This window comes from Panthera onca, chromosome C1 (genome assembly GCF_046562875.1).
Source record: "Panthera onca isolate mPanOnc1 chromosome C1, mPanOnc1 haplotype 2, whole genome shotgun sequence".
In the NCBI taxonomy this organism is placed as follows: domain Eukaryota; kingdom Metazoa; phylum Chordata; class Mammalia; order Carnivora; family Felidae; genus Panthera; species Panthera onca.
In genome coordinates this window covers 141,552,241-141,578,002 of record NC_138346.1, presented here as the reverse complement: position 1 = coordinate 141,578,002, position 25,762 = coordinate 141,552,241, and the positions used below count along the sequence as shown (strand labels likewise).

Here is a 25,762-nt window from a genome sequence, read left to right as displayed (position 1 = left end):
ACCCCCTCCCCATCACTTACTATGTGTGTCGTGATAAACTGTTAATCCTCTCTTAACTTTGGTATGCTCATTAATAAAATGGGAATAACATTCTAACAACACCTACGTTGTGAGATTATGGTAAGCATTAAAAGATACAATGGTATAGAAGTGTACGACACATAAAAGAAGTTCAATCATAGTTATTTTTCAGTAATAACGCTTACAGACACACACACAGACACACACACACAGATTTGAGGTTATCAATTTCCAGCAAGAACATTTTTTTGTTGAAAACAAGTTCTAAGGGTGTCTACTAATCTGATACACCCTAATTGATTGAACAAATAAATGTATGAATATCAGAGCAATATTTTTGTTAATTCCAGGATGGTATAGTAAAAACACAGTCTTTTGAAATGAGATTTAGACTTGACTTCTGGCTGAATCCTTTCTAAACATACAACCTATACAATTTGCTTACAGGCTGTGTGAGAATTAAAAGTGACCACAAAATTAAAAGATCTCATATGTTAAAACACTTAATCCTGGCACATAATTGGCTCAAGAAAATCTTAGCTTGTTTCTGCTTCATCCTCACATTTTACCTTTCCAGAACTGAAAGTCCTAATTTTGTTTGCATTTCTTACAATCAAAAAGGAAACTACTGGAGAAATTATGTTAGTTCAAGCATATCACTAAGGCATTTTACAAATATTTTGTCTTCAATATTTTGTTACTTTCAGAATGGTAGAATTACTAAGGACTCTGTGAAACTTACAGTGGGAAGTTTTATGTAATATTCACTTCCAGGTCATGTGTAAGATTTATTACTGAATCACTTATTCTTTCCTATACCTCACCCAATTCTCTAAATTTTTTCCTTCCTCATCTACAGTATCTTTAATCTATCTACTTCTATCTATACTATCATACTAGGTAAATTTTGTGAATGTTTCTGTGCAGTATGTGTGTTGGAATGCATAAAACATAAAACAGATTCTAAGGAACCAGGTGATATACTCAGATGTTTTCTATGCTATCGCATTTCATTTTTTAAAATGGTGGCTACAGCCCACCAAATTGGTTTTATACTCATAATGGGTCATGACCCTACAACCTGAAAAACACTGACTATTTGACTCAGGATCCTGTCTATATACATTTCCATTTGCCTGGGGTACTCCTTCCCCTTTGTTTACTCATTCTGACCTCAGCTCAAAGATCATTTCCTCAAAGAAATCTTCCTGGACCACCAATACCCCTGTAAATACCACCACCAAAGGAGAATGGAATCTCCTCTTAGATGCATTCTAGCATCTTACACTTTTCATCACTGCACTTATCAAAGTTCAAATAGACTATTCATATTTTCCTCTCTAGACTATAATCTCAAGGGATCAAGGATTCAGTTTGCTAACCATGTGTTCTCAGCTCACAGCACAGTGCCTGGCATAGGAGGGATGATCTGCTCAAAACTATTTGCAGAATAAATGATTTTGCAGAATGAATACTGGGCTTATAAATTTGTAAAGTTGCAATTAATTTTTACAGAAACAAAAAAGGTTAACTTTGGATTATTGCAGTAAAATCTGTTGTAAGATCTGTAAAAATCTGCCTCTAAAACAGTATATTTCAAGAAAGAAAAAAACAAGTATGTAAAGCCGATAAAGGCAAGATCACACAAAACTGGAATCAAAGTTGGACTTCTACTCTTCTTTCTCTACTGTTGACTATTATATAAGGTTTCCCTACCTCTCTTAGCTTTTAAAGTTCCTTTATTAAATATTTGTTAATCTCAAATTATTTCTGAGAATGTGATTTCTACATTTAAGCTAGTTCCAACTTACCTAACATTAATCCTTAAATGTGTAGATAATTCTAAAATGAGCCTAGAACAATTTTTTAGTACAATTATTATATATAAGTCTTCCCACCAACACTAAAAACAGGACAGTACCTTGTGTGGGAAGCTTTCACAAATCACTAATTGAGAAGACAACTCCTAACATCACTTTTGCAGCTTACTTATTAAAGTCACTCTGATTAATTCTGACAGCTTTTAGTTTAGTAAAAAGATAGTTATTAAAGACATATATCATAAATTTCAAATAAAACAACTCACCTATCTAAGCAATTCACCTATTTCACCATCTTCACTTATGTCAAGTTAGTAACCCAAAGTTGTAAAAAGTGTTTCAATACTCAAGACTAAGAAAATCTATAAGCAAACAAAATTGGGGGGGGGGAGGAGTGGGGGGACAAAGGAACTAAAGAGTTATACTTTACCTCTATTCAGCATTATAGTGAGTAATGTACTAACTTTCTTATATATACTTTACTATTTTTCATACTTCAAACTGAAAAAAAAAGGAAAGATGAACAAAGTTTATCCAAGTTTTTATAAAATTGAACTATGACAGTGAAAACATTTGGAGGATATACACTTTCCGAGATCATACTACTTTCCTATGTCCCAAAATGAATACCCTCTAGTTGGTGGTAACATAAAATGTAGTTACTAACATAACATACTGCAAGAGGCAATTTAATTAAATGAGGTAATAATATAAAAAACACTTAATGCTGTGCCTGGTTCATCATGAAGACTCAAAAACTGTTAGCCATTATGACTAGCTGTGCTTTATTGTGGGAGATTGTGGGGTGTTTTTTTTTTTTTAACATACTTAAGTAATGAACAAAATGTGGGCTTTACCACAATATATCTGTAGATTGTGAGCAAGAAATATAGCACTGGAAACACTTCCAGACACTTAACTGACTTCGTGGAAACCTACTAAATGGCTTCCAAGTGAAGTTTGAACTATGCAAACAGACTGTTGAGCAAGATATTTGTGAAACTCTAATTCTCATGCATCTCTTCCAACTTCAAACCATCAACATTTACAACGTGTTTTAATCACTTAGCAAAGAACTTTGTAGCAAACAAAATATTACTATGCAAAACTACTTTCTCTGTATGTTGTAAATTCTAAGTAATATATGCATTAGAAATGTGAACATTAACTTCCCAGTACCCTGGAATGTGACTTTCCCAAGACTTGAGTAGCCTCTATTAATCAAATGTCCTATGCCCCATGTACATCCTCCCAAGAACACATCATTACAGAAGTGTTTTCATTTTAGGCACTGGGCTGTTTAACACAAGTATAAAACTGCCCCCAAATATCTACTTAATAGCTCCCATTTTACTATTCCTACATCAGGAAAAATTGCCAGATATTTCAGAAATCTGCCATTTCAGCACAATTTCTGATTTGGTAAGAATCTACTTAAAGACGCTTTTAAAAAATCAGAAAAATTCATTCTGGAGGTCTTTGATTATACTTTTGTAAAGTACTCCCCACAAAAACAGCATACGGCCATGTCAAAAGGTTTCATCAATAATATGCAAGTAACTAATTTCTAAAGAAAGGCATGCAATGCACATACACTTCATTCCTGTGCAGTTAGAACCTAGCACGTTTAAAAAAGAGGAAGCTGCCCAACCTCCCACGCCTCCAGAATGTCTAGCATTCCTGGCAGGCATGGCTCTCTCTTGACCAGCCAAAACTACTCAATGCCAAAGAGCCCGCTCCCCATCCCCATATTTAAACACAGAGTGGGGAAATGGAGCAACCGAAAAGAGCAGCGGACATGGATAGAGACGGACAAGAGATGCCATCACAGAGACAGCTGGAGAAAGGGGAAGGGGTGCTCAGCTCCTGACCTTAGCAGCTAACAGTTCTGCCCTCCCAAATGAGGTGAGGCCAATTCCTTCTTGAGAAGGAGAGTAGGAAAAGATTAACATGGAGACACAAGGCTCATCAGTCGCTAGGGCTCCTGAGCTCACCCACCAAGAATAAAACAACAGTCAAGCCCGAAACAACGGAATTGGGAAAAACAATTGACACTGAGGCCTTAGAACGACAGAGCCCTCCTCAGCCCAAAAGACCGAGACGAGAACAATGCACCACGGAAATCCTGAAATGTCTGAGGAATGGGACCCAGCTGAAGTGAGGACTGCTGTCAGGACAGGTGGGAGCGAGACGGGTCAGAGCCAAGACCAGGCTTTTAGCGCTCAAAAGCATATACTTTAAACCTACACTCTGACAATTACTAGCCTGTGTGCTCCGGCAGGTTAACCTCATTTTCTCCGCGTAAAAAATGAGTTAAAACAATCATGGAGCTGTCGCAGAGCTTAAAGAAGTTAAAATGTGGAGCATTCTTAACAGTACGTGCACGGTGGGACGTGCTATGTGCCTGCTTTAATTTTAATCGTCATCTGCTCTGGGCTACCGCTCCCGCCGCGCCCCGCTCGCCCCGTCGGACCCCTCCGGGAGGACAGGAGCGCGGAGGACACGCGCCCGGCCTCCCGCGCAGCCCTCAGCCGCCTCAGCTCGGGGGCCGCCGCGTGGGCCGCTCACACCCTGGACCGCAACTGGCCGGCAGCACCGACGACGACCCCAGCCCGGAGCCCTGGCCGCCGCGGCCGGAGCGAGCGCCGCCGCCCCACACTCACCGCGGCGCTCCATCCCGCGTCCTGGACGCGGACGCCCGCCCAACACTCACGGCCGCCGCCGCCTCCGCCGAGGGCTGGAGCTCGCCGCCCCCATCCCCCACGGCCCGCGGACGCCCGGCCAAGCCGCCGCCGCCGCCGCCGCCCCAGCAGCTACGGCCACCACCGCGCCGCTCGGGCCGCCCCGCCCCCAGGCCTCGCGCCTCGCGCCTCCCGCCCGGCCGCGGCCCGCCCCCTGAAGCCCAGCCCATTGGCCCGCGCGCCCGGGGAGGCGGGGCTCCGGCGCCCAGCCGCAGGTTGGGGCGGCTGCCGGCTCAGGCGCGCGGGGCGCGGGCTGTCAGCTGCGCCCCAGCCGGCAGGCTGTCCCCAACATGGCAGGTCGTGTTAGCCACCCTGTGCGGCTTGTGGCACAACAGGCGAACCTCAGGCACAAGTCACCTGAAGAGCAGATCTGGTTAAAAGGTGCTTATCAGATGATCAATCTACATTTCTTTTAAGGTACGTCTTCCTCCTTCTCCAAACCATTTAAGAAAACAAAAACAGGACTCCACACAGGTAAAGTGTAATGCAGGCCTGATCCGAATCCCCTCTATAGAGGAAAAATATTTTCCACTTAGACTTATATTACTTTCTTAAACTACAAACTCAAAGTTCACTCGGAATGAGAAAAAATGTCTGAGGAAGATAAAATAATTACAGAAAGCATTAGGGGCCCAAAGCAGGTAAAGCTTCCATATCCTACTACACACTGAAACAAGCAATGTCCTTTGTCTCAGTGCTGGGACATTTAGAAAGAACTGATGGAGAAACACAGGGCATGTGGGGCAGGCGACTGTGGGTAGTGCTGGAGACAGAAAAATTATCACCATGGGAGAAAGGAGAAAAGGACACAAGGAGGGTGTGAGGAGGAAAAGTAGAAAGAAAATGGGGGTACAGACATAGGGAGATGAAACCAAGGAAGGCAGAAAAAGGTGGTGACAGAGAAAATAAGAATGATAAATAAAAGAGAGAAGGAAGAGAGACTACCTACTTAGAAAAAAGAAGTGAGCATGACAGAGCCAACACATGGAGTAGTGAGACTCATTGACAAAGAGATGCACCTTTGAACTTTTACAGGAAAAAACAATGTTGGGGAAATAAATGTGGCCCCTCAGATGCTACCTGGAAAAGATAAATATGAAAATGCTCAGTTCCATGGTTATTTCAGCTGTACACTGGATTTTCAGACTCAACCTATACAAATTTACCCCTTAAGACCCCAAACACAGCAGTACTAAACATGCCAGGGATACTGAGTTTCATCAAAACCAAACTGTCCTTATAAAAACACTTAAAAAGAAAACTGCACCATGGACTCTCACCACAGAAACTGATGATGCCATGAAAAGAAACAACTAGGAGGAGGAGAGGTCAGGAGTCCCCAGGCCAAAAGGGGACTGGAGCAGTGCAATGCTGATTAAATCATAAGACTTGGGGGAAGAAATCTGAGGTACTCCAGCAACCTCAAACATCCCCTTACATCTATTTTAAACTGTGTTAATTACTGAGTGCTATCTTATCCACCATTATCCTTAATAAGGAGGAATGTGTTCCTTACTAAAGTGGAATTTGCAATGTCACTGCCAATGTCATGAATAAGGTCCTGTTGGGGAGAAAGGATGTGTGGGGAGGAGGTGGTGGTATGAAAGAAACAGTAAGGAGACAGAGAAGGGAGGAAGAGGAAAACGTGAAGAGAGACAAAGATGTGAGGAGGTGAAAAACAACTGTGAAGAGGAGAGAAAGGCAGAGGGGAAAAGAAGACAGAGAAAGATGCAGAGACAAGTGGAAGGAAAGGAAGAATTTAAATGGAGACAGAATAAAGAAGAGAAGAGAGAGAAAAAGAGGTGATAGAAAGAGATTGACAAACTACCCCCTGATAGAGAAAGGGAAGAGGGATACCTCTCATAGTTCTAGGGAAGTGAAGCCAAGCAGGCCTCTATGTTGTTACATGAAAAAGATAAATATAAGAACCCAGGGTGAAGAGTGAGTCTTCAATGAATATTAGACAGTTGGGGTGCCTGGGTGGCTCAGTAGGTTAAAGCGTCTGACTTCGTCTCAGGTCATGATCTCACTGTTTGTGAGTTCGAGTCCCACCTCGGGCTCTGTGCTGACGCTCAGAACCTGGAGCCTGTTTCAGATCTGTGTCTCCCTCTCTCTCTCTGCCCCTCCCCTACTCACTCTCTCTCTCTCTCAAAAATAACTAAACATTTTAAAAAAGAATATTAGACAGTTAAATTATAAGTAAGGTTATCTAAGGGAAATTTTAAAAAGTCTCTCAATCCTAATCCTCCTTTTACAATTTTTAAAAAATACATTATCTGTCATCTTCTTCACCCTATTCTTTAGTAAGGATGATAACATTTGGAAACATTTGTAAAAATGTTAGTTCACCTTAAAATTAAAAGGGTTATTTTATTAATTCCCCCAACTTGCATTTTAAGTAATTTTATATCACACAAATAATATCTTTCTGTAAGTTCAAAATTCTTGATTTAATAATTCAATTCTAAAGGGCTAAAAAAGAAAGAAAGAAAAAGTAAACCCATCTGTATATCTATTGTAGAAGTCCAACATCTTAAAATGTATAACAAGTTGCAGAAAAAACATGGAAGATACATAATTGGCAATAAACTACTTGTGTTTTTACCAGTTTACATTATTATTGTCTCTAGTATTTTTTCCCTCTGAAAGAGAAACTCGCATCCTCTATAATGCTGCTCTTGAGTCAGCCATTCTATAAAGCCTCAACTTGCATATTATTAAAATCTTTTTCATGTGTCCTCTGCAGTGTTAACATAGTCAGCATTGTTATTTTTGCTAGGTATGTGTCTTCATATTCCTGAAGTTATTTCTGTGGTTTAGGTAGCCAACTTTTCATACCAGAACATGGGTCTAAAAACATTTTACAATGTCTGGAGACATTTTTGGTTGTCACAACTGGGGAGGAGGTTGTACTGACATCTAGTGGGTAGAAGACAAGCATGCTGCTAAACAGCCTACTTGCACAGAAGAGCACCCCCCAATTCTTATACCCCCCCACTCCTAACAGAATTGTCAGGTACAAATAGTATCAAGTTTGAGAAATAATGTCTAGGTTGAAAAACTTTGCACAGGCCTAATTACTACTTTATAAGCAATATAGAAAACAGAGGAACATGTTAAATTATATCACAGGATGCACCCAGCAAAATCTAGACTGTGGGTCATTTTATAAAGCAAATAACACAATTTCTTAAAAAGTAAATTTCAAGGAAAAAGATGGAAAGAAAATCTCTACATTAAAAAAGACTTAAAATTTTATATATATCAAGTACAGGAATAAATGAGACAAGACTTATCCTTTTACTTATATCCTTTTCAGAACTGGACTATAGACAGCATAGAACTGTGATCCTTGAGATATGGGGTCCCAAACAAATGACGTAGGCCTTCAACTGCTGCAACTTTCTGCCTGGAGACACATTCTAGACCATGGCACAGGAAATGGAAAGACAAGCAGAGCAGACTGGGGCAGCTGGAATCTTTAGGACAGAGTACCAAAGAGGAAGGAGGTAGGCAAAGGAAGAGCTCCAGAAATTTGCACAGGCAATTCTTGCTGAAGTCTCTTGCTGAATACAAAGTTGCACATGTATGGGTGAAACCCCACAAGGATAGACAAAAAATTTCCAGGGAGCTGTAACTGAACAATTCCCAGGGTTTCCACTGGGTTGGAAGACCTCTGAGTATTCACCAGCCAGTGCTGAGAGACCTGATGAACACTGAATGGCACGTGTTAGTAGTGTTTCTAACCCAGACCTAACAAAAATGGTATTCTAGATTAACCCCCAAAAAAGCTTCAAAACAAGCCTCATTTTGTAAATTAAAAAAATTAATATTTAAAACAAAAGTAATAACAATGTGTCGTGGCATTCACAACATACAGAAGTAAAATGTACAACAATAACACAAAGTAAGAAAGGAGGGAAATGAAACTATACAATAAGATTCTTACATTATATATAAAGTAGCATAATATCATTTAAAGGTATATAGTAATAATAATTAGAAAAACCGTAACAGGAAAAAAATGTTTATTAAAATCTTCAGAGATATATTTAGGAAGCCAATAGAAGACATAAATGGAATTTTAAGGAATTAATCCAAAAGAAGGCAGAACAAGAATAAAATGAGAGAGAAAAAAAAAGCAGATGAGACAAATTAAAAACAAATAGCAAGATGACAGACCTAAACCCAATCATATCAATAATTACACTAGATATAAATACTCTAAACACCCCCATAAAAAGGCAGAAATTATCAAATTGAAAAGTAAAACTCAACTACATACTGTCTATAAGAAACAGACTTGAAATATAAAGACTGAGATAGATTGAAAGCAAAACAAAAGAAATAGATATACCATTAAAATACAAATCATAAGAAAGCAGAAGTAACTCAATTACATCAGACAAGGAGGTTTTCCAGGGATAGAGTATCATAATGATAAATGAGTCAATTCATCATAAAGACAATCCTACAAATATATGCATCTAAAAAACCCTCCAGAATATATGAGACAAAAACTGGCAGAAATGTAAGGAAAAATAGACAAATCCCAATGATAGTTAAGATTTAAATCCCCTCTCATTAATCGATAAACAACAGAAAATCTGTAAGGATACAGAAAATTTGAACAATACTATCTACCAACTTGACCTGATAGATATTTATATAAAACTCCACCCAACAACAGCAGAGTACACATTCTAATCAAATGTACATGAAATATTCACGAAGATAGACCATATATGGGCCATTCAACAAGTTCCAATACATTTAAGAGAAAATGAAAACATATAGTGTAGGGGCACCCGGATGGCTCAGTCGGTTAAGCATCCAACTCTTGGTTTTGGCTCAGGTCATGATCTCACAGTTTGTAAGTTTGCACTGTCAGTACAGGGCCTGCCTGAGATTGATTCTCTGTCTCCCTCTCTCTTTGCCCTTCCCCTGCTTTCTCTCTCTTTCAAAAATAAATAAGTAAACTTAAAAAGAAAAAGAAAACATAGTGTATGTTCTCTGACCCAAACAAAATTAAATTTGGAATAACAGTAAAATAATTGGAAAACCCCCAAATACTTGGAAATTATAAAATACATCTTTAAATAATAGTATTTCGAACTGAATGAAAATGAAACATAGCATTTCAAAATGTGTAAGTTACATAGTGAAAGCAGCAGTTAGATAAATATACAGTTCTAGATGCTTTTAAAAAGAAAGTTCTAAAAATCAATGATCCACTTAAAATCAATGTTCCACTTTAAGAAGCTAGAAAATGAAGAGCAAATTAAACACTAAGTAAGAGAAGAGAAATAATGCAAAGAGTGGAAATCAATGATACAGAAAACAGACAAAAAGTCAGCATTGTTATTTTTAATTTTTAGATGGAGACAGAATAAAGCATTGTAACAATGTAACTGAAAACTACTTCTTTGAAAAGATCTATTAAACAGATAAATGTCTAGCTAGACTAGTTAAAAAATAAAGGGAGAAAATGCAAATTATTAATATCATGAATGAAAGAAGAAACATCAGTATAGACCCTACAAATATTTAAAGAGTAACAGGAATGTTACAAACAAGTTGCCAGTTCAACAACTCAGATGAAATGGGAAAATTCCTAGAAAGACACAAATGACCAAACCTAACACAAGAAATAGAAAATATGAATAGTATTATATATATTAAAGAAATTGAATTCATAATTTGAAATGTCTCACAAAGAAAACTGCAGACCCAGATGGCCTCAATGATGAAGTCTGTTGAACCAGATAAAATAATCCTACAAAAACCCTCAGAAAATAGAGAAGGCAGGAGCACTTCTTAACTCATTTTATGAGATCAACATTACCCTGATAACAAAATCAAAGACATTACAAGAACACTTTAGGCCAAATTTCTGAACACAGGATTAGCAAGTCAAATCCAATAATATATGAAAAAGGATAATACATTATGATCAATAAGGGTTTGTCCCAGGAATGCAAGTTTATTTTAATATTCAATAGAGAAAAACCATCTGACAAAATTCCACATCTATTCATGATTAAAGCAGTCAGCAAAGAATAGAAAATGATTTTTTTCAACCTGATAAAAGGCATCTACAAAAAATCTATAGCTAACATCATAATGATGAAGGGGATCATGTTTTCCGCTTAAGATAAGGATTAATATTGTTACTGCAGGTGTTAGCCAGTACAATAGAACAAGACAAACAAAACACATTGAGGGGCACCTGGGTGGCTCAGTTCATGATCTCCTGGTTTGTGAGTTCAAGTCCCCCTTCGGGCTCTCTACTGTCAGCACCAGAGCCCACTTTGGATCCTCTGCCCCCCCCCCCCTCTCTGCCCCTCCCCTGCTTGTGCTCTTTCTCTCTGAAAAATAAACATTAAAAAAGGGGGGGAAAAACAAAACACACTGAGATTGAAAAGGAAAAAGTAAAACACTTTATTCTAAGTTGACATGTTTGTGTACCTAGAAAATCCTAAGGAACCTATAAAAAAAACCACTACACCTAATAAATGAATATTATAAGATCACAGAATATAAAGTCAATATACTTTAATCAATTTTACTTCTATATACTAGAAACAAACAATTGGACAATAAAATTTTAGAAACTCATACCATTTACAATAGCATCAAAAAACAAGATTTTTAAGGAATAAATTTAACGAAATGCATGCAGGATCCTAAATTTAAAACTACCAAACAGTAATGCAAGACATTAAAGAAACAAGTTAAATTAAAATAAATTTACTTAACAAGAAATTAAATGAACAAGTATACCATGTTCATGGATTGGAAAGGCTCTCTACTGTTAAGACTTTAATTTCTCTCAAATTGATCTACAGTTTCAAGCAATCCCAAACAATATTCTCCCTGGGGTTTTCTTGTAGAAATTGACAGACTGAGTCTAAAATGTATAAGAATAAAAAAACTGCAACAGCCAAAACAATTTTGAAAAAGAACAAGTTGGAAGACTTATACTGCCTGATTTCAAGACTTAACTATGGACCTACAGTAGTCAAGACAGCACGACACAATAAGACATAGACCAATAGAATAGAGTCCAGAAATAGAACCATATATATAGTCAAATGATTTTCAAGAGGTGTCAAAGGAATTCAATGGAGGAAAAGATGGTCTTTTCAATAAATGGTGCTGAAATAACTTGATCTTCACATGAAAAACAAATGATCCTGGACCCTTACTTTACAGCACACCTGAAATTAAACTCAACATGTATCATAGACCTAAATGTATAACCTAAATCTATCAGCCTTTTAAATTCAGGATTCAGAGAGGGCAGGCAGCTGCCTGTTTTTATAAATAAAAGTTTTGGGGGAAGACAGCCATTCCTAATTGTTTACATATTGTCAATAAATGCTTTTGAACTAAAACAACAGTTGAATAGTTGAGGTGCTATAGTCTATAAGCCTAAAATATTTATAATCTAGTCTTTTCAGAAAACAATTGAGGATCCCTCTTTTAAAGAAAACATGAGAGAAAACCTAGGGAACAATTTCTCAAACAGACACAAAAAGCAAGAACCACAAAAGAAAACACTGGTAAATTGGACTTCATGAAAATTTAAAACTTCTGGTCTTTGAAAAGCAACTTATGAAATGAAAGACAGCCAAAAACTGGGGGAAAATATCTGACAAAAGAATTATATCCAAATCATATCAAGAACTGTTACAACTCGGGGCGCCTGGGTGGCTCAGTCGGTGAAGCGGCCGACTTCGGCTCAGGTCATGATCTCGCGGTCCGTGAGTTCAAGTCCCGCGTCAGGCTCTGTGCTGACAGCTCAGAACCTGGAGCCTGTTTCAGATTCTGTGTCTCCCTCTCTCTGACCCTCCCCCATTCATGCTCTGTCTCTCTCTGTCTCAAAAATAAATAAACATTAAAAAAAAAATTAAAAAAAAAAAGACTGTTACAACTCAATAAGAAAACAACCCAATAAATTAATGAGTGAAATATTTGAACAGAAACTGCAAAAAGTGGCACACAAATGGGCAATAAGCACATGAAATAGTGTTCAACATCATTAGTATCAGGGAAATGCAAATTTTAACCGCAATGAGATACCACTAAATATCTACTAGAATTCTTCATTTTAGTTAGGTTGAAATACCAAATTTGGGGTAGGATGTAGAACAACTAAAACTCTCACACATTGCTGCTATATCAGGTACCACTTTGGAAAACAGGGTGGCAGTTTCTTATGCAGTTACACATACGTTTACCATACAACTCAGCAGAAATGAAAACGTACATTCATCCAACAACCTGTACACAGTACATAGCAACTTTTTTCATGATAGTCAAAAACTGGAGAAAAATCAAACGTCCATCAACAGATGAATGAATAAACAAATTGTGTTACAGCCTTACAAGGGAATACTACTTAACCATAGTTATCCATGATACAACAAAAACCATGGATGAAGCTCAAAAGCATACTAAATGAAAGAAGTCAGGCACAAAAGAATATATACTATATAATTCCATTTGCATGAAGTCTAGAAAAGATGAACCTAATCATCTGATGCCTGGAGACAGAGGTTGTGGTGTGGTGGGGGATGGAGGGGAGTTCCAAATGAGCATGAGGGCACTCATCACTTTTTGGAGTGATTGAAATATTCTAATATCTCGATTATGGAGGTGAACACATAATGTACGCATTTGTCAAAACTCAAAGTGTATAAAAACCTAACAGCATGCTAGTGTTTAATGGAAATATTAGGTAAATAAATTATAAAATTATAGAATGTTACACTTGAATAGTCCCTCAAACTCAACTTACTCCCCTTCCTTAACACTTTTCAATGTTTTCCATCTTCTTCCTTAAAAGGGAAGACAATGGTATTCGAAAACTTTCTCAATGCAAGTACGAAACATTTTCTAAGAAAAATTCTTATCTAGGGAGGCAGTATAATCAAATGGCTCTTTTGCTTAATCAGAGTAATAATAAAGAAAGGGCAACCGCTCCACAAAAATCCTAGTTCCTGACTTTCGTTTTAAACCTTCCTTGTCTCTTTACACATGAATGTGTCCTTATGTATTGGGGGCACTTCAGTGGCTGAGTCAGGTGAGCATCCGGCTCTTGATTTCAGCTCAGGTCATGATCCCAGGGTTGTGGGATTGAGCCCCATGTCAGGCTCTGTGCTGAGCATGGGTCTTGCTTGAGATTCTCTCTCTCTCTCTCTCTCTCTCTCTCTCACTCTCTCTCTCTCCCCCTCTGCCCCTCTCCCCTGCTCATGCTGTCTCTAAAATAAATAAATAAATAAATAGCAGAATCAGTGGCATCCTGGTAAGCATAGAGATAACCAACAATTCTCTTCAGAAGGGCCTTTCTGCCTGTGCTTATTAAAATCATTCTCTTAATTTCAATCTCACACAAAACATTGTTTCTTCCAAGAAGCCACTGAAAACAAATCATTCTTCTATTTTCCTATAGGACATTCAATATACTTCCTTGGGTAACCCAATATATTATGCTTTGGGCCCTGTTTATTTGAAATTACCTACTTCTACCCAATAGACTGAAAGGATCCACAGGACTCTGTCTAACATAGAGTGGGATGAAACTAAAGTTTCTGGGTGAATACTGAATGAATCATCAATGGCACAGGATTACAAATCCTTCCAGGGGGGCCTTCTGGGTGTGAGCTTTGTTCAACATAGTGCTCACTCCTGAGACCCAACAGCAGTGGTTGTAGAAGCTCACATTCCTAGGTCAAGGGCTTCTGCAGCTGGGAAGCGAAGGCTCGATAATTTAGGAGGATGTTCTATTTTAGGCAGGTGGGCAGAGTGGGAATTGACCAGCCACCACAGATTTGCTGAACAGTGCTTTCTTCGTCTCAGCCAAAGTTCTATTTCCTACCAATTTGGGGACTAAAACATTTTCTACCCAGGCCTACCTTACTTTCCTTCAAGTTCACTCTCAAACCGTTCTCAGAATCCGGAGACCAGAGCTATTTGTACTATAAAGCTAGCAGAAGTTAAGCTCAACGCTCCTCACTTGCACCCTTCCTACAATCAGGAAGCATTTCTAATTACGCATTTCTGGCAAACTGCCTAAAGAAACCTCTGAAGAAAGGAATCTAAATCTCCAGGACTCTCATAATTTGTTCTGACTTCTTTACTGGTAATTCTTTTTCTTGAAGAAGCTATCCCTTTCCCAAACTGAATAAAGGGGCAAAGCTAATTCCCAATCAAAGATGAGAAAAGGAAAAGAGAAATGAGGAACAAAAAGCTCCTTGGCAATTTTGGCTCTATCACAGTCTTGAAACTTTCACAAAACACTTCTTCACACTCCCAAAAGGTAAAAAAATAAAAACAAAAAAAAAACAAAATCACACACACTCTGGGAAGATCCAACATTAGAAGACAGAGGAACGTCAAAAAATTCAAAAATCCCAATGTATGGAGGAGTGGTAGTGAAAACAGTGATCAAAACAAAAAACAAAAACAAAAAACACCTCACCCTTGTCTGGAAAGAGGAGCGGTGGTGAAAAGGCGAGATAGACCCTGGACATGTCAGAGGGGTTCAAAGACAAGGAAGGTCCCTGGCTACTCTTCAGGTCAAAGGAAGGCCACCCCCAAGCACCAAGTTTTGATCACAGGGTCCTGGGACATCCAGGGAAACAAACTCACAGGGATACGTTCTCCTATTAGGTAGCTGCAAGCCCCCGCCTGTCAATTCCATTTTGCAAAGCACAGGACTTGTCCTAGAGCCAAGGCTTGGGAAAAGGTGGATGGAGGTGATGGTGAAGGGACAGTTACTCAGGGAAAAGAGAGGAGTGGGGAGAAGGGAGAGTGGAGGGGAGTGGTGTGAAGACAGTGACAGATAGGCACAAGTAGGGGCACTCGGAAAGGGAGAGTGTTTTTCTACATTCCGTTCTTTCTCTGCCTCTCCAAATAATAAACAGCCTGGGCCTAGGTTAGGTGAAGTGTGATAAGAAACGGCGGATATAGAATACGAGATGTCTGTTATTTTATCTCATCGTTTCCATTTGTCAGACTGAAATTTCAGCAAATGCCATCAAACTGCCAAAAAGATCCCAAGTGTCGAAGACGAACGTGAAGTCCCAGTGAAGTCCCAACGGAGTAAGGGTAAAGGAACTCCTGAATTGCGCACGGAAGCGATGAGGGCGTGTGGCCAGAAAAGGGAGAGGGGCTGCAGGACGCTCAGGGGCACCAGAAATGGGATGGAAGCCCGGCGACCCTCTCCCCCGCGGCCGTGCGGCGTCGCCTAATTCAAGACACCCATCCGGGGTCCGGGGTGCCCGCGCAACGACTGCTCGCGCCCTTCCCGGTTCCTCCGCTCCCGCCGCGCCCCGCTCGCCCCGTCGGACCCCTCCCGGAGGACAGGAGCGCGGAGGACACGCGCCCGGCCTCCCGCGCAGCCCTCAGCCGCCTCAGCTCGGGGGCCGCCGCGTGGGCCGCTCACACCCTGGACCGCAACTGGCCGGCAGCACCGACGACGACCCCAGCCCGGAGCCCTGGCCGCCGCGGCCGGAGCGAGCGCCGCCGCCCCACACTCACCGCGGCGCTCCATCCCGCGTCCTGGACGCGGACGCCCGCCCAACACTCACGGCCGCCGCCGCCTCCGCCGAGGGCTGGAGCTCGCCGCCCCCATCCCCCACGGCCCGCGGACGCCCGGCCAAGCCGCCGCCGCCCCAGCAGCTACGGCCACCACCGCGCCGCTCGGGCCGCCCCGCCCCCAGGCCTCGCGCCTCGCGCCTCCCGCCCGGCCGCGGCCCGCCCCCTGAAGCCCAGCCCATTGGCCCGCGCGCCCGGGGAGGCGGGGCTCCGGCGCCCAGCCGCAGGTTGGGGCGGCTGCCGGCTCAGGCGCGCGGGGCGCGGGCTGTCAGCTGCGCCCCAGCCGTCAGGCTGTCCCCAACATGGCAGGTCGTGTTAGCCACCCTGTGCGGTTTGTGGCACAACAGGCGAACCTTAGGCACAAGTTACCTTTTGCATCCTCCCGCAGGTAGCTGGTCCTCTGTTCTTGTTTAAGTGGACATTCCTTTGGTGGGCACTGAATTTCTCCCAGTCGGGAATCTGGTCTTAACTTGCTTTGTCCGCCTTCTTCCCACACCCTCCTTCTCTCCTTCTGAACAAAAATACATTTTGTGCTCAATTTTAAAACTGCCCCCACGCTCTTCTATCTTCAACTGATTGTCATTGTCCGAAAACAAACTACTCAAAACATGAAAATTTATATATAGTACCTGTCTATATATATAGAAGTATATACTTCTATATATATAGAAGTTGCTCAATAAATACTAGCTGAGTGCATATCCCCCTGATTATGTTCCTTGCTTCTTACCATTAGATGTGCCCTGAGTGATGGGACTCATCAATGCTGTAAGGGAAACGAACAACCAAAATTAAAGCCTTTATCATGATGTTGGATCACACATCATATATGAAAAAAAGTACAGAGTTTCTATTTAATAGAGTATAAATGAGTAACACTTAACATCTTACAGGGAATATCCTTCCTATCATCTATGCTGAGACATAACAGGCACCTAATGAATACTAGCTAAGTAAGTGGGCAAAATTACAGGAAGGGACTTTGAAAAAAAAATCCCTCAATCTCATACTCCCTTAAATCTTTCTCAAAATATATTAAATACCTGCCATAGTCTCCACTTTTCCCCATTCGTCTGGAGAAATAGGATATTTGAAAGCATTCTCAAGGAAAGATGGTAATTCATTTCAGCAATAAGTACAATTTTTAACTAAGAAAGAATGAGCATCAAAAATCTGTGCCCTGGGACAGACAGCTATGGGTTTAGTAAATAAAGAAGGAATAAAGGGCAAGCCCTCCACCAAATCCTATAGCAGTGTCCCAGTACATGGCCTTGTGAGCTGAGTTGTTTTTTACCTATAAATGTTTCTTGGTTAAAGAAGTGGTACAGAATCACAGGTTTGGAGCATGAGGAATCACAGACAAACAAAAAGTCAGAGACATATTGGATGCTGAATTAATAATGAAGCTTTTTCACAGATGTAGTATTTCTATTTCATAATTATAATATTTGTTAATAACACATAACCACTCTGTCCATTAAAACGTTATTCCTTCTTTCCATGATAAAGAGAATACCACTTCTGTTCGCAAGCTTTCCTGTTCTCCCTGAAAATCAATCATCCAATTTGACATTACATGATACATAGAATCCTATTTTTGTGCCACTTATGATTCTCATGAACTATGTGATTGTTTATTTGTACTAATTAGAGTATGAAGGCCTACAGTACTATGTTACCTTGGACTATGTCGAATGACCAGTTAGCCCAGGAATGAAAATCCTTCCAGGATGCTTTTTCCTTTTTTTTTTTCCCCATAAGTTCTGCTCAACCTGTTGGAACTAGTGAAACCTAGTGCAATGGCCACTAAACACAAAGGCTATTCCAGGTACCCTTTACCCTGAGTTGAAGGGCCTGATAATGAAGGTGGATGTTCCATGTGGCCAGTGGAGATGAGAGTCCAGCTCCCACAGAAGAGTACAATAAATAGGTGCTATACTTCTTGGTCATGCTTCAGTGATGGTCTGTTTAGGAGAGTGCAACATGGTCTACCAGACCTCTCCCATGTTTATTTATTCCACAAATACTTAGTACGTCCGATATGCCAGGCACTGTTCTAAGCACAGGGATTATATTAATGAACTTTAAATCCACTTCCAGACTCCCCTCAGCCATGATTAAATGCCTGGAAGAAGAAAAGAAATCATGGAAGCTGGTAGCGGTGGCCCAAAGGCAGGTATATTCCCCTTTGCTATTGTCCTTGACCCTCACTGCAGGAGCATTTAGAAAGAACCACAGAGAGCCTGACAAGACATAATGAGTACAAAGGCTCCAGATTCCAAAGTGTACAAAACTCACCAAGCAGGTTATTAATCTTGATTCCATGATGGTTGTAATTGAGAAACAAGGAATCAATTCAGACCACATGCTGGAAATGAATGTGAAAGAGATTGCAAACATCCGAAAATTCTGTGTTGTCACAAGGAGAGGAAACTAAGATTGACTGAAAAAAAAAAAAAGAAAGAAAGAAAGAAAAACTCAAGTGAGTATACAGATATATCATATTCATTTTATGTCTAAATTAACATATAAAATTTCAAACCCCAGTTCTTTTTCATGTTAAGTTCTCTGTAGGACATTTGATGACATGAACCTCTGTGCTTGAGTCACCACATACCATGACCCTAGCTAATGTCCTAAGAACATGTATAAAGAAACTCCCAATAATTCATGTTGGCACAAAATAATACTATTGGTCTCAAAAATTGAATTATTGACATTATTGTAAATAAAGAGATGATGATGATGATGATGATGATAGTAATAAAACTAGCCCTCCATGATCTACTCTGTGGTAGGCACTGTCTTAACTATTCTTTATATTTGGTAAGTCCTTTCCTTCTCACAACAACCTTATGAGGTACTATTATCATCCTCACCTTACAAATGAAAAACTGAGGCACAGAACCAAAGAAGTGCAATGAAGAGTTTCTGCTGGACTTAATGAAAGTTGATGTTAAGATGAAGATAAGCTTTTTTTTTTTTTTTTAATATCATTTGTTGTCAAGTTAGCTAACATACAGTGTGCTCTTAGCTTTGGGAGTAGATTCCCATGATTAAGATGAAGATAAGTTTGATCATTCTTTCCTTGGAAGAGATAATGGACAATCATTCCTCTCATTCTTCCTCTACCACTCTGGCCTTCTTGCTGTTTCCCAGATACCCCAAGGTCCCTCTTGCACGGAGCTCTTGCCTTTGCTGTTCCCTCTATGTGGACTGTATCTACATGACTTCCTCTCTGTTCCCTCCCAGTCTCTACTGTTGTTCTATATCATTGACATATTCCCTGGCCACTCCATAGAAAACAACATGTCTCCTTTTTGATACTCCCCATCTTTCTTAACCTGTTTTAAATATTGCCACGGCTGTGGACACCTGGGTGGCTCAGTTGGTTAAGCGTCAATTAAGCCTCCAACTCTTGGTTTCGGCTCAGGTCATGATTACAGTATGTGAGTTCAAGCCTTGTGTTGGGCTCTGCACTGGCAGTGCAGAGTCTGCTTGGGATTCTCTCTCTCTCTCTCTCTCTCTCTCTCTGCTCCTCTCCTGCTCATGCTCTCTCTCTCTCAAGATAAATAAACTTAAAAAAAAAAGTTGCAATGACACTTACCCCTCTACGGATTTAGTATAGTTATTAGTTTATTTGTACAAATTTTAATTTCCCCTCACTGGTGTGGGAAGGCAAACTCCCTGATGAAGGGATTCTGCTTGTTTTATTCACTATTGTATCCTCATCCCCTGGAAAAGTACTTGAAATTAATAAACAAATGAAAAAGTTTAAAGAAAATAACATGTGCCTAAATACTAGATTTCTCTTTTGAAAAGATTAGTTTGTTAACATTTTGAAAATGTTAATCTGAAAGGAGAACCATAATGCTTTGTTCCACAAAAACTTTACATTAGCTGCTTAAAACCAACATATTAACACATGACAAGTTTAATTACTTCACCCAATGTGTGTCTGAAAGAGCCATAAATAACTCTAGAATCTAAAATCATTTCCTTCTTTCTTTAAAGTGGAGAGGCAAACATTTTCTACTATTGTTTTTCTTACATTTGTTCTGCCAAATGCTGACTAGATAAGAAAGCAAATATGGCTACCCCTCACCTGTACATTCTATTCCATGGTTGACACTACATTTTGGAGTGCATCTTGTTATTTGATCCTCACAAAAACCTTATGAGAGAGGAAGATGAGATCTGTTTTTCCCAAGAGCATATCATAAATTTTCAGAGTCAGAGGGATATTAGAGTTCAAGTACTCCATTTCTCCTTTACTTTATAAGGAAAACCCAGCTCAGCATTCCCAGGGATCACACGGTTAGTCATTGGCCTGATTAGACTGGAACCGAGACCAGAGCGCTTTCTATACTAACGGATAGACTACCTTTTTAGACAATCTGTCAGTCTATGAAATGATATTGGAGCACCTACGCAACTCACTCTTCACTTCATGTGTAAATATTTAAGCTATACTAACATGTTTAAATAGGAAATTTGTTCTACATATTTACTCCTATTATTTTGGAGGTCTGACCTATTAAGTAACTAAAGTTAATGGTCTTCAAAAAACTGGATGGCTTAGCATGGACCCAATGAGGAGTTTGGTTTGCTCTTGAAGTAGAAAGTTGTCCTGAGACATTCTGGAACACATGCACAGATTACTGCCTTTCTCCTAGGGAGAAGACTGGCTGGCTTTAGGAAGGAGTAAAGCCCAATGGAAACATTGCTAATCTCTTTCTTTATCTACCCACTGAACAAATATTGCTGAACCCTGAGAAACAATGCTACCACTAGGGACTTTAATGAGTGTTTATCTTTCTAACTGCATATTTATATAGGGGTGGCTGCCTGTGGCATGCTTGCCAGAGGATTGGGAAGTGGCTGCTTGTAAAAGTTGAAAAATATTTAGTTTTACAAACCTGTTTCAGCAAAGTCTCCTTTTAAGTTTATTCAAGAGGAGGTTGCATTCCATAGCATCAGAAGAACTATTATTATCTAGTCATTTAGATGCCTGGATTTAAATGATTTTACTCTGAAACGATCTCAATAGCTAGGGCTTAAATTAGAAGGAAGAAAATATAGGGAAAAACAGTACTATGAGTTAATAATCCTATTTACTCCTATTGGTCTCTGGAAATGTCTGTAAACACTTCTGTTTCAAAGACCTTAGAAAATATTCATTGATTATCATTGATGGACTGATATCGTGTGCCAGTGACAGATTTGACATTCTTATTATGCTTGATGACAAATTCAGTTTAGGATGCTCATCAGTGTAATTAAATTTTGTCTGGGAGCTACATGGCCCTGAAGTATATGAGGTCACAAATATAACCATATATGCTACTAGCCAGAAAGCTGATGAAATACCTGTTATGTAACATCACTGAAACCATCAGCTTAGAATATTCAGGGTGGAGAACAAATGGAGTGGCAAACAAGGCATCAAGACAGTAAGTTGCCTTGCTTAGGAGTTAGCCTGAGTTGCACTGCAAGGTGAAACATGCTTTAGATCTCTCCTGTGAATAGATAAAGACAAATACTCTTAGTTGGAATGAACAAGATCAAGCCAACTTCTAATGACTTCCTTCTGGGTAATGACTAAGGATCAAGAGGGAAAAAAAAAAGAGTTCCATTCTGGAAAAATGACTAAAAGATAAAACAAACTTACCAAGAAACCAGAATCTAAGGAAATGAGTAGACCGGTAGAGAAGAGGTCTTGATATAGACCTTGGAGTTACTTAGCTGCTAAAATAAGTAGAAGCATAGGATGTGGGTCAAGGAACAGTGGCTTCTAAAAGGACTCTATGAAGATGTCTCACAGACAACTGATACTTTACACAAGTTTTTCTTGAACACCGAGTCAGTGAAATGGAGCTGCCAATTCCAACAGCAATGTTGTATTCATGAATTAGTGCTTGAACTGCTATGAAACTGAAGGGGCTAGATGGTTTTTGTAGTGGGGATAAGGAAGGACCATGGGGAGGAGGAAAAGATAAAGGAGATAGAAAGCACAGGGAAAATTTCTTGAGAACAAAGTAGATCACTGATTTATCTTACAAAGTGTTATGCGCTGAATTTTGTTCCCTTAAAATTCATATGTTGAAGTCCTAACCCCTCATATGTCAGAATGTGACTATATTTGGAGATAGGGTCTCCAAAGAGGTACTAAAATGAGGCCATTAGTGTGGGTTCTAATCCAAGATGACAGGTGTTCTTATAAGAAGAGAAGATTAGAACACAGACACACACAGGGAGACCATGTGAAGAAACAGAGAGAAGATAGACATCTACAAGCTGAAAGAAGCCTCAGAAGAAGCCAGTCACACCAAACTCTTGATCTTAGACTTTTAGCTTCCAGAATTGTGAAAAACTAAATTTCTGTTAAGCCACCCAATCTTTGGGACTTTGTTATGGCATCTGTAGCAAACTAACACACAAGATAACACCATTTAAGTTCTAGGAATCCAATAACAATACCAGTAATGGGTTCTAGTTCGACCTAAGACCATTCCCTTCTCTTGCCCCTTGAAATATTATGTCCAAGTCTGGCTGAATGTTGCCATTAAGGCATGTCTTCTTCATAATATTCACAAGTCGCAATGAGTCACTATCACTCCCACTCTAGGGTGTAGGCCAGGATGCAGCATCATCTCCATTGTAATATTGTCATTAAAATCAGAAGGCAGGATGTTTACAAGTCTGGTATTCTGTGAGTATTTTCAGTGGGAGGGGACTGGTTTCTGCTCATTGTAGAAGGGATGCTCTGGTCTCTTTATTTGTATCTAGCAGAGAAAGATTTAGATTGGCAATTTCAAGGATACCATAGCTGCCACTGCAATTAGTATTGGTAGCTAGCTAATAATAGTAATTCCATTGCAGTTCTTGGTTCATAATAAGAGCTTAATAAATATTAATTTACTTTTTGGTTATTGTTTCACAGCATTTCATAGTGTACAAAGCTGTATCACATATGTTATCTCAATTTATCTTCAAAACAAGTCTGTGAAATATGAATTATTGTTATCATTCTTATTCAGATTTCTGATAAGAAAGTCGTATCTCAATGAGGGTAAGCTATTTACCCAAAGTTGCACAATCAGTTAATAGCAGAGATTGAACTCAAAGCAAGTTCACCTGTGTCCTCAAGCAGGCCTCTTTACAACTCACCCACCATCTCTAAATAGTCTTGTTGCACACTGTAAGTTTCAAATAATCTACTTTAATCAAAGAATGACATTTCCTCTATATTTCTGTATTACGTACATTTATGTACGTCATATATTCTGGATAATAAAGAGCTTTGACATTAATTATATATATTGTGCCTATTTTACAAATACTACATGAATAAACATTTTGCACATACAAATTAGCAGAAGAAGAGAATGTCCACAAACCCCCTCGGTAAATTACTTCTCCCACTACCGGCCTTGGTTCAGAATTCCTAAAGAGTGAGTACTCAAAAAAAAAAAAATAATAATAATACTTAGGAGATACTTTCTCTTACGTACAGAATTCAAACTACTAATACCAAGGGATAGATTACTACCAGGTACTAATCTTTAGATATACTATGGTGTATTTATTTTATAATATATATAATTTATTTTATTTTGGCTGTATATATGTGTGTGGGGTGGAGAGGTGACAACATTGTTTTATAAGGATATGTCTTTTGATTCTTTATGCTAGACTTACAAGTAAACTTTTGGAACACAATCCATTCATGGATGGGGACTCCTTAAAAGTTCAGAATTGTCAAAGAACTAGTTTATGTTACTCTTAAACCAATTATTTTATGAGTCAGGGGCTCTTCAAGAATCTTACAATGTCTCTAGATTATTGTGACATATGTGACATAACCCAGTGATGTATGCCCTAAAGATGCAGAGAAGGTCTAATTAATAAGACACTGGATAATGACAAAGCATTAATGAAATTACATATGTGTTACTATAATGTTGGAAATTCTGTAAGAATCCCTGATAGCACCTGAATGAAGTCCAGCAAATGCACTGACTGACGACTCACCTCACACTCTTTCCTTCTTAGAGAAGGAAGATGACAGAAGCCCATGTCAGAGATGTTTGACTGTGGCAACAAAGGGCCAATTATTAGGCATAATATACAAACGTGTTAAAATAGAGGTTGAAAATTCAAAACACTAGAGGTAGAGTAGGGGCTGAGAGCACCAAGAAATAGGCATTTTTTCCTACTTAGCTCCAGACCACTGGGATCATGGGTAGGGTGACCAAACACATATCCCTACTTGCCTCAGTCAGTTTCACTTCATGCCTGTTGTTCGGGCATAATTATTAATAGAACCTCCTCTGGCTCTCAAAAATGTGCCAGTTTGTAAAATCTAGCACATGGCACTTTAGTCATAGGAAAATTTAGGCATAATATTGCCTGGTCTTCTGATTTTTCAACTCAGAAATTTGGGCTTTTAATAAAGAACACCTTTGGATCTTTAATATGGGCAACAAATTCCAAATTTGTAAAAACTTTGTCCAGGCGAAGGGGAAAACTCATGCGGGGCAGAAACTGCCGTGAAAGCTGCCAGTTTGCGAGCTCTAGGTTAAAACATCTGGATGATATGAGAGTACTCTCTGGTTTGTCTCAGGAGAATTTGTCTCTCATTTGGCTGGTGAGAAAAGTTCTTTGGGTCATTCCTATATGGGAAGGCCTTCTTTCTCTAGGAAGTTCCAGTGGAAATCGGTGCAGGCTTTACGAGAATAAAGGCCTTATATGAGCAGCTTGGGCCAGTTGTTTGCCTAAGTAATGATTATAGCTAGCACTTCACATGTACTAAATTCATCACATAGATGATCTCATTTACCCTTCACAATAGTTCTGTGGGGAAGATACTACTATTTCCATTGTTCTAAAGAGGAAACTGAGACTTAAAAAGACTAATTAGTTTGAACAAGGTCACCCCGCTAGTAGGTGGTGAAATCGGGATCTGAACTCATGTCAAACTTGACTCCAGGGATGCCTGGGTGGCTCAGTTGGTTAAGCATCTGGCTTTGTCCCAAGTCATGATCTCATGGGTCATGAGTTCAAGCCCTGCATCAAGCTCTCTGGTGTCAGCACAGAGCCTGCTTCGGATCCTCTATCCGCCCCCCACCCCCTATCCCTTCCCTGCTCACAGGCTAACCTGCTCTCTCTCAAAAATAATAAATTGAAACAAAATTTAAAAAAACAAAACTTGACTCCAAAGCCCACACCTTTATCCTCTGTGTCTGCTGCTTCCCAACATAGTGAGATCAACTTTCCACCACCTTCACCTTGGGACATTTTTTTCATTTGAGTGAATCCTTTTTGACCTCTTGTCACTATGGAAAATTACAATCTTGACTATGGGTCTATAAGAAGATATTTTCTTGCTTTTATTTAGGGCTTTAGACCAGAGGACCAGTGGTCAGCCCAAATCCTGGAATGGGGGACACCTTGGAAGTTTAGAGCCAAAGTCCCAGTTAGTTATAAGCAGTGTTCACTTGCCAGGTGTCCCTTCTGCTCAGATCGCTTGAGAATCTATGATGATGCTACACAGTTGGTCAAAAATTTAAGGTT

The 25,762-nt window shown here is 39.7% G+C and overlaps 2 protein-coding genes across 5 annotated transcripts in view; one reads left to right on the top strand and one right to left on the bottom strand.

The window, feature by feature from the left end:
* The window catches only part of ARHGAP29 (Rho GTPase activating protein 29), a 64,136-nt gene extending 59,490 nt beyond the window's left edge, over nt 1–4,646 (bottom strand). Inside the window, exons 1-2 of one of the 4 annotated variants that reach the window (XM_078451641.2) lie at nt 4,505–4,646; nt 2,272–2,342 (exon numbers count right to left, since the gene is read on the bottom strand). Coding sequence is in view for 1 of the 4 variants with exons in the window: in XM_078451643.2 (XP_078307769.1) it covers nt 4,505–4,517 (13 nt within the window). In the remaining 3 variants the exon portion in view is untranslated. The remainder of the gene's footprint in view (nt 1–2,271; nt 2,343–4,504) is intronic. The other 3 variants (XM_078451642.2, XM_078451643.2, XM_078451640.2) reach the window with 3 other exon arrangements.
* A 124-nt stretch (nt 4,647–4,770) lies between these two features.
* Nucleotides 4,771–16,600, top strand: LOC132675886 (uncharacterized). Its single transcript, XM_060628098.3, has 2 exons — nt 4,771–4,999; nt 15,605–16,600. The coding sequence occupies exon 2, from the start codon at nt 15,788–15,790 to the stop codon at nt 16,598–16,600; it is 813 nt and encodes a 270-aa protein (XP_060484081.2). The 5' UTR covers nt 4,771–4,999; nt 15,605–15,787.
* The last annotated feature ends 9,162 nt before the right edge of the window (nt 16,601–25,762 follow it).